This window comes from Necator americanus, chromosome I (genome assembly GCF_031761385.1).
Source record: "Necator americanus strain Aroian chromosome I, whole genome shotgun sequence".
NCBI lineage: Eukaryota > Metazoa > Nematoda > Chromadorea > Rhabditida > Ancylostomatidae > Necator > Necator americanus.
Genome location: NC_087371.1, coordinates 254,660 through 264,522, shown reverse-complemented (window position 1 = coordinate 264,522; position 9,863 = coordinate 254,660). Strand labels below are relative to the sequence as shown.

At 40.8% G+C, this 9,863-nt stretch overlaps 1 protein-coding gene across 1 annotated transcript; it reads left to right on the top strand.

Moving 5' to 3' along the window:
* Nucleotides 1–354: 354 nt before the first annotated feature.
* On the top strand, nt 355–6,601 carry RB195_004037 (uncharacterized protein; the record flags this gene model as incomplete). Its single annotated transcript, XM_013440907.2, has 5 exons — nt 355–492; nt 1,233–1,443; nt 5,874–6,023; nt 6,284–6,441; nt 6,515–6,601. The coding sequence occupies 5 exons, from the start codon at nt 355–357 to the stop codon at nt 6,599–6,601; spliced, it is 744 nt and encodes a 247-aa protein (XP_013296361.1).
* Nucleotides 6,602–9,863: the final 3,262 nt, after the last annotated feature.

The following is a 9,863-nucleotide window of genomic DNA, read 5'->3' as shown; positions in this document are numbered from 1 at the left end:
CGTGGTACGGTAACGCGTCCCTGGCCACCTTTAAACTTGTCACAATTTGTTTTCTGAGGCCTAAAACTTCAGGCGTTTTTCATTTCTGTTGTAAATTACTTGTTTTTTTAATATTAGTATTTGGTGGTTATCACGAGGACGTTCTGTGCAGTTAATTCACAAAGGTGGGGGTGTGCGCCTGCGTTATGCCGTACTCTGTAAAGATTCGATATTCGATGCAAGATATTCATTGCTGGTTCCTTTCCGGGAAGATTGTCGTTTCGATCATTCTCATAGGTTCTGCAGCAAGTATTTGAATAGGGATATTTGTGTAGATGAGTCCTTACATTAAGGTAACAAACACCATCTGCAAGGATGAAACTCAACTTCGCCAATCCGGCGACTGGTCAGCAGAAACTGTTTGAGGTAGATGACGAGAAGAAGTTGCGCATTTTTTACGATAAGCGTATGGCACAAGAGGTTGAAATCGACAGTCTTGGAGAGGAATGGAAGGTCAGTTCAATGTCACAGAATTTTTTTTTAAAGTTTATCTGCTAAAAATTTGAAATGCTAGGATCTGGAGGATTTATTTTCGAATGTATCGGGTTGTCGCTAGTTGATGTGTCAAAAGTATGACGAATGCAAGAATAAAAATCATGTTTTATAATGTCGAACTTAGATTAGTAGGTATTAGCTTCAGTTTGCTGCAGTCCTGTCAGCCACAAATTATGTTAAAATGCAGAGGGCTTTCCTACGTATTTGTTCTTATGAGTAGTCATCATTTTACGATCTAACAGTTTTAGGAACCTTAAGGCTAGTTCGCCAATCCACTTCGGGGGTGCCGATCTCTAGTATCTTCGTTATACTTGAGTTTAAGAAAAACTTCTTGTAGTGAGAAATGGCAGCGAGAGAAAATACGATCTGTTTGCATCATTTTTGTTAGTCGCAGTTCTCTATCACAAAGAAAAAAACAACTGGACGCTTGTAATACCATGTTCCACACGGAAACAACACTTTTCGACACGTTTTTGGAGGTAACATATACTGTGTCTTATGTGATTTTAGTATGACCTCTGCTGAAAAATGAATTCTTGATCGGTGTAGGGACGTCCTTACGATGACAAGTAACGAAAAAGTGTCAGAGATCCAGTAGTCGTTGATCGTTTTAGGTCACCTTTGTTCTTCTCTATGAAGCCGACGTACCTTATATTCTGATGACCTTTTTTAAATCATTTCCTTACAATTTCTTTAAGGGATATATTGTTCGCATCACTGGTGGAAACGACAAACAAGGTTTCCCTATGAAACAAGGTGTCTTGACGAACGGTCGTGTTCGTCTCCTTCTTGGTAAGGGTGATTCTTGTTATCGCCCTAGAAAAGCCGGCGAAAGGAAGAGGAAATCTGTCCGTGGATGTATCGTTGATGCCAATCTTTCTGTACTCTCTCTCGTCGTCGTTAAAAGAGGTATGTATTTTGTTCATTACAATTTCTCTTTTGCTTAACATTGACATTTTCTGTCTACCACAGATTTAATTCTTGTTATTTTATGTTGCAATTTTTACATAAGACTATGCCAACTTATATGACTTATACTTAGAACCTATAAGGCGCAGCAGTAAACGAAGAACAGCAGATCTCTTTTGCTTTGCCAGTACAGTCCCTTGCTTGAGAGCTGATCTCTGTTCCGTTGTCAATAGAGTTCCTTGTTTTAGACGGCTTCTAGATCTATCGGCTATCACGCATTGGAGTTCGATTGGAGTAAATGACACTCTCCTTTCTTGTAATCATGTTTGCTTTGAGTTTCGAAGAAAGTAGTTGTTGGGTTTTCGTAGAGGCGGCGAGCTGATGCCTTTTAGCTGCTTTTTAATGCATTGCTGTTATGTAACAGCAAAGGTGGATTATTCGTATACCGGATCGTAGATCGTAGGAGAGAAAGATGATTCCGTCCATTTCTTCCTAATTGCCGTAAAAAACGGGCGGGACAATACAGCTTTGAGCGTTCCGGCGTGCTATTTTCTACAATGAGTTCCATTGGAGCGCGCCAGCCTTGTGCACGCGCCGCATCTTCCGGACGGTTTTTTACGGCAATTAGGAAGAAATGTACGAAATCACACCCCTCTCCATAATCTACTATCCCGTATAAGAATACTCCACCTGAAATCCGTACCACCTCAGATTCGTGGGGTGATGCCTTTAACGATCAGCTTGTCCCAAGAGCAATCTGAGATTGATCACCCAGAGCAGGACATGTTGGTAGATTCAAAGTAGCTAATTCTGAAGTTAGCTAGCAGATTCACATATGATGATCTTCCCATACACATGTGTAAATGTTGCGTGCTGTTTGACTTTCTCCTGTCGTCTCATGCAATCGTTTACTTCCATAATTCCCGGTTTGTGTAAGGCTTTATATTTTCAGAAATCAGAAAAATATAGCATAGCAGATACGGGAATTATTGATATAATCGATTGTATGTGTCTTAGCTCACTTTTGGCCGCTCGGAAATCTTATTCTTCGAGCATCTGATCAAACAAAAAAAGAGAAAAGTTTTAGAGCAAACGAAAACGCTTTTAAATGGTCTATACATTTTTTCAATAATGAACAAGTGGATGGAGGATGAACGCGAAAATAAAAACTCTGCAGTCTTATACAACCCAATTCATTCCATGCTTCGTTCGGTGATGGTGGTGAAATACCATAAGAAATGAGAGTAACTATTTGAGGTTTCTTTTACGCAAAATCACGTACAATATCACATGCATAATTTATTTTTTCGCTCTATCCTATTCAATACCACTGCAAAAGATTTAGAGACAAAATTCGACCAAGGTGGAAAGTAGTTTTAGCTATGTTCTAGCGAACTGTTTAAGCTTTCAACGGTATTTTCCTACTTGCATGTCCTAGACGGAAACTCGTCTGATTTTTCAGTTTAGTAAGAGCTTTAGCGTATCGTCTGATGGGATTTCTCTAACGTGAGGGTAAAAGATCAGTGAATTGTCTAGACGAATATTGCCAGTGTATTCTACGTGCTTCATTTACAATTTCTGGCTGGTCTGTATGACACTCATACTGGAGGAATTCCTTGCGAATTCCTTTTGACTTCGATGGAAGTATTTGGAACTTGAATGAGTGGAGGGTCAAGCTTACTTCTGCTGTTTACTGTTCCTTAGCACAGGTTCAGTAAGCTGTTGTTTCTGAAATTACTTCCTCCATTGTGAGCATAGATGTGTATCCAATGCCTACTAACGTTCATCTAATGTCTTGCACATAACATTGCAATTTACTTTTTGAAATATGTGTAGAGCTGACATTGTTGGTTAGAACATGACATAAATGGCATGTGCTAGTACGGGGTTGAGTTTGGCAGAAACTTCAGTAAATCTTCCATTTTTTAGCCTCGACAGTCCACTAATCCCCTGATAAGTAATGTAATCTACTGAGGTCCTTCTTTGCTTCATCCAAGAATTATTTGATTGTAGTCATCTATTCAAGTTCGCTCTTAGAAATACCTGTTTTTTTCTTACGTTTCTTTTTTGCCTGTCTTTTCAAAAACATGTGAACTTGAGTTGTGCATCAGTCTGTAAGTTACATACTGAATGGCTATCCATATTATTCGTCTATGTACGAAGATGTTTCTTGCGGTATATGCTGATTCAAGGATGAACCATCTAAAACAAATCGCATGGAACAGAAGTCGGACGTTAACAGTCAAATATAAGGCTCGAGAATCTCTGAGATAAACTTATTTTAAGTGGGGTCAGACTGTAGAATCTGAAAACCTCGCGAAAACTGATAAGTAAATGCACTAATATTACGATTTCAACTTTGACCCCTAGTTAAGCCGTTTGATTTGTAGAAGTACATAAAAACTAATGAGAATTTAGATTCATGAAAACAGGCTACAAAAAAGAAGGCTCTCAGAGATTCCTAGAGTTTTCTCTGGATCTTGAGAAATGCTCTGGGGAAACTCTTTAACGTAGAAACTCCAGTAATGGGTTCCAGAAAACAATTAGTTGTTGGTTCTAAGCAACGGTGTCCTTCTTTCAACGTTTTCTGTGAGCACATGGGTAAGCAGGATTATGTTGCTGACTGTGCTCTTACACTAATTCTAGAGGGAACCTTCACAGAAAAATCTTTAGCAGAGAGTAAAGTTGCATAGATTCAGACTTCAGATTTTTTTTGAAGAGAACAGACAAGTGCCTCAGCTGAGGGGATTTCACAAGTGGCTCTCTTTATCGCTTTGATAGGATTAGGGAATCTTCTTCTCGGCGAGTTGATAAGTAATGCTCGCAGCCACTCTCTCTTTATACATGTGATGGAGCCCAAGATACAAGATGCACGTGCACAACGCTGGCGCGCTCCAATCGAACTCATTGTAGAACATAGTGCGCCGGAACGCTCAAAGCCGTATCTTCCGGGCGGTTTTCTGCCGCAATCAGGAAGAAATGAAGGGAATCACCCTTCTCTCAATAATCTACGATCCCGTATACGAATACTCCAGCGGAAATCCATGGGATGATGCCTTTAATTTTGTTCTGTGTTCTTCGTCTTTCAGATCTGCCACGTTAATTTTTGGTTGAGGAGAAACTCTTCGCCTTCCCTTCTGGAGCCGTATTTTCAGGGTGAGTAGAACTGGACGGTGGTCACAATCGAATACAACGACCCAAACAGCTCTGGATTTTGGATTTTACATTGAGGAATGTTCTTCGTCAGAAAGCAGTTGGGATGCGGTTTGGGAGTCTTCATCTTCCGCTTGCGCTGCTCTTCGGGTGTGAAAAATGTTGGTTTCTGACGCGTGAGTTGATGGCGCCGATTATTCCTTGAAACGTGTAAATGATGATGAATCCCGTCTGTTCACATAAGTCGACGGTTATATGATGTGCGCTTCGCTGGATGGTACCATTTTCCTAGCTCATCAATTTGTTGTAGCCCCATCTTCGCATTTGCGTCGATTCCGAAAATGACCACCTGCTGAACGCGTATTTCAGACAACAACAGAGTTCATCATAGAAGGGGTGCTTATTATTGTCCTCAGCGGTTTCGGTAGGCGCGTGAGCACTTATGATCCAGACTTTATGTCCTCTGCGATCGTACAAAGAAGCATCTTGATTGATCGTTGATCCAAACTCCACCATGTTGTTGTAATCGTTCCTCGCAGCAATCGTGCAGCCACCTATCTTCTTTTCATTAGAATCGCTGCAGTAGATAGTGTAATCTGAGATACTGACGACGGTGTGTGTCTGATGCGTGTTATCTGCAGTGCAACAAACGGCACCAATGAATATCATAGAAGCCTAGACTAGGCTGCTTTTTTAAATTCAATCGACAGTGTTGGGCAGTTTAGCGTAAGAAAGGAATTGCTGTTGCCAAAGATTCCATGCTCCTTTCGGGAAGTTGACCTTTCATTTTAAGGGGTTTGGCGATGTGCTACCAGCACTTTTTACAATGAATGAGAATCTTGCCCCATGTTACTGGGGACGTTATTTAGCTCGTACGTACCCAATGCTTACACCCAAACGCTTGATTCTGTTTAGCGAAATCAGGTCCTCCACGTGCAGATAGCAATCACACTCGTATATGCGGCGCCGTGTAGATCTTAACATCATCAAAGTACATGTGATTTAACATGTGAATAAATTGTTTCTTTCTCCTATAGAAGGTATTTGATTCTTTCAGGTGAGTAGCATAAATCAGTACACGACAATTATTTTCAACCCATAATAATGTGTTTACCTTTATGGAAAAACTAAGAAGCGTTGCCATTTCATACACGCTTGGTTGTATGTGAGAAATTGGTTTCGAGTGGAGAATTTTCAACTTTACATACATAATGTTAAACATGTGTATGTTTTATCGCATTCGTTCTTTCTCAGTATTTTTAGCGTGCTTTTATCAGGTGACCAGGATATCGAAGGTCTCACCGACAAGGTTCTTCCGCGACGTCTCGGACCTAAGAGAGCGTCAAAGATCCGCAAGCTGTTCAATCTATCCAAAGAAGACGATGTTTTGAAATATGTCATTACACACGAAAAATCGCGCGGAGAAGGTAGACATTTTTTTCTTTTTGATATCCAAGTAACGGGTGATTGTCGCTCTTTACAACACGTCTTTTGCGATTATAGCGAAGATAGGCACGTGAGGAGCTAAAGCGACTATCTACAGTATCTGCCCTAAGCCTCTGACATTAGCATGATGCTTTTGTATCACATGGCTTAGGGTTCGTAGCTAGATAACAGGTGCAATTTTGGTGTCCTCAAACAGCGAAGCACAAATGCCTTGTTTCGACTCTTGCTATTTCATTTGCAGGAAAACCGTCCCGTATCATCGCTCCCAAGATCCAGAGACTCATAACTCCCACGGTGATCGGAAGGCGCAAAGCTCTTCTTAGGAGAAAAATCCAACAGCGTCAGAAATCTCGTGAGGAGGCTGCTGCTTACCACAAGCTTATGACCAAATTCGCTAAGGTGAGCAAGCCGGTAACGGCCTTTTTTATTGGCTAAAATAAGCATTTGGAAGTTGACCTCGTTTATTAATTAGGAGATGAAGGATCAGAAAGTAGCCCGTAGAAGGTCTTCTGCCTCAAGGTCTTCAGAGTCCGATGCGAAGAAGTCTGCCAAGAAGTGATTGAATTGTTACTTGTTATGGAGTCCGTTTGTTCGCTCATAAATGTTATTATTGGGTGTTAAGTTGGAAGTGAATGTCTCTCCGGAAAATGAAATCTGATTTTTTTGAATGCGGAAATAGCGTCATTAAATGTGAATCTTTAATGATTGACCTTGATTTTTGAGTGAAAAAGAAAAGGTTCTTGTTGTATTTGTATTTGTTTGCCAAATAGTCCTTCCTTGTTCAAAATCTACCTAAGAGAAGTGTCGCTCTACGAATTTCTCTACATTTATCAATTATGGATGTATAGTGATGAACGTCAGCGAGATCAATTCAGTCTATGAGCGGTTTGCCAAGTTAGGGTCCTCCCTATACAATCCTGCCGAGGAAACTCGCAAGTCCCGGTAACGCATATTAATTGCGCCTTGTCAGTCTCCTTCCAAGGGGGAACGTTAAAGGGGTACTCGTCGGATTCTCAGCGAGTGCGTGCGGGACATTACGTATCCAATGGATATACAGAGAAGACCAACATACCAGTCGTCCGTGTAGATACAGACAAACGTCTTAGATGCTCTTCTGACCGTAGAGCGCAGAGAAATGCACAGTTACAGGGAAATGTGACAAGAAGGGTGAGTGTTGTCGAGGTTACGGTTAAAATTTAAAATTTATTTCAATTTTTTGTTGTGAATAATTAAATTGGGGGGTTAAAAAAAAAAAAAAAAAAAAAAATACAGAACCGAAGGGAGTACCGAACGGTCTACTTTGCACACAAATCTTACAAGATGCCTTGCGACGGGATACTTTGCAGTTGTCTTGTTAATATGGATGAAGCGTTAAATTCGTTAAGTGAGATCTGTTCAATCATTTTTATTTGCAGCGATGCGTGCCTAGAAGATAGTTAACATAGAATATGATCAGTGGATTTTCTGCAAATAAAACTATTTTAAGAAGTATAGTACATACATATTTTTGAAGTATAATGTTAAGAACTATGCGTAGTGAACATAACACCTTTTTGCCGACTACAGTTGCAAAAAGAACACAGAAGATAAAGAGTACTGTTTTTTTGATGTGTGTACTTTGGTCATTTGAGACATGATCACATTTCCGCTTTTTCGAGTGGAAATTGAGGGCCACTCTTACCATGCTTTTTTCCTTTAGGGATCGACTGCAAGCTATAATGTCTGCTGTTTCGACCAGGAAAAAAGTACGAAAATTTACTTAGGTCTAGAAATTAAAGATAATCTATAATTTTTCCGCCTTCGTGTTAAACAATATTCAATTATAAGCGTTTTGAGAAAGTAGTCGTGAAGTCGTTACTAGTTGAGATCTCCCAGAAATCATTAACATTTTGATATCCATATATATTCACGTTATCTTACTGCACTCATCTCGAAGTATTGTTACTAATGATTTAAGGCTCCTCAAGTAGTCAGGTCCACCGTGGCTACTATCTTTTGTCCCAAAATACGTTTCCGACAAATTAATCCGTCGGATTCCTTCAGAGTGGGCGAAACCAAGTTTTGAGAATACCAATCAAAAGTAAATAATTTGCTGACTTCAAATATATTTTCAGAATTTAGTTTTGAGAAATGTGATAATTGATAGAAGGGTACACATTTTTAGGTGTAAGAAAATAGATGAGAAAATTTCCCAGCGAATTACTTTTTTCCTGACAAAGTAAAGACAAGTTTCAGAGTAAGTGTCTATTTCGGAAAGTGCTTGGTTTTTTCTCAATGTCAAGGTTACAACTTTTGCCTAGTTCTTTACTTGTTCCAATTTTTGAACAGTCGTCTACGGCCTATACTACTTACTTAAAGGCATCACTCCACGAATCTTGCTGGGCTGGTGCGGGTTTCAGGTAGGTTATGCCTATACGGGGTCGTAGATTATGGGGAGGAGGGTGGTTCCGTCCATCTCTTCCTAATTGCCATAAAAAACGGCTCGGAAAATGCGGCTTCGAGCGTTCCGGGACGCTATTTTCTACAATGAGTTTGACTGGAGCGCGCCAGCCCTGGTGCACGCGACGCATCTTCCAGGCCATTTTTCACGGCAATTAGGAAGAAATGGAAACAATCACCCGTGGAGTGATGCCTTTAAGTCTCATGACTCGGTACTTGCCTAGGAATCTCATTTCTACACAAAACGTGATTTAGGTACTTACATGGCGATGACACCTGGGCGTGGTTTTCAAGTGACCAAATTGAAGAAAATTTCGACTGTTTTCACAAAAACGTGGTCGTAGCCTTTACGAATGATTTCCGTATTTGAAATCACCAGTTTGTCTTACAAAATAGGCGATCTTTCGAAACTTGTTAGATTAAATTCGACAGACAAGATCCAAAATTTCTATCCAAACTCCACCTACCTATACTTTACCCTAACTATACAACAGGCATGATATGATTGCCGTGGTCGAGGTACGGTCTCACAGTTCCGCCAGGCCATTCCTCTGGCGAAGCTCGCACCAGAGATACCATTTTGACCACCTTGACTCAGGCTGTATTGGAAGCTGGTCGAACGGGCACCAGTAATCTTTTCATTTGTCCCGATCGCGTGCTGGAGTTGCCCAGTGGTCCTTCCTTTCACGTGGGACATGAAGAGCATCGAACTTTTCTTTGAAGGACTTTGTGAAGAAGTCTGATTGGGTCAGCGGTATTCTTATAGTGTGCTTAATATTGCGTGGAACGCTCTGACCCAACGGTTGTACTTGAAGTGCCTCACGCGTCCAACCCATCTTACATTGCTTTCATCGGCAAATGCGGTCTAATTTTAGATTGCTGACGTGGAATAGAAGTTCGAATCTCGTCCCTCACATGCGTGTGGCGGTAGACTCCGAATATCAGTTTTTCGTTCAAAACCCTCACTTCATTTTAACATTTTTTTTTTGCTTGCGAAGTGCCCAGTTTCCTGAAGCATAGGTCAAAGCAAGAAGTACGATGGTGTTGAAAATGCGAGCATGGAGCATGGTGTTCCTTGTCTTCTTCACTACATTCTCGATGCTCTCGTGAGCTTCCCAAGCCTCTCGTTTCCTCCTACCCAGCTCAGATCTTTCTTCGTGTTCATTTCCCAACCCAGAAAAAGGTAGCTAGCGCATTAGAATGTCTTCGTTGTTCTGAAAATGCTGCATCCGAGATCCACCCGTTCCGCATGAACATCATCTTTTGTAGATTCAGCTGAAGACCGATGTCGACTGATGCATACACATGTTTCGTCGAGCTCGGCCAGCATTCGTCCCACTTCGCTGATACTATATATTATCAAAACAATCAGCAAAGTGCGG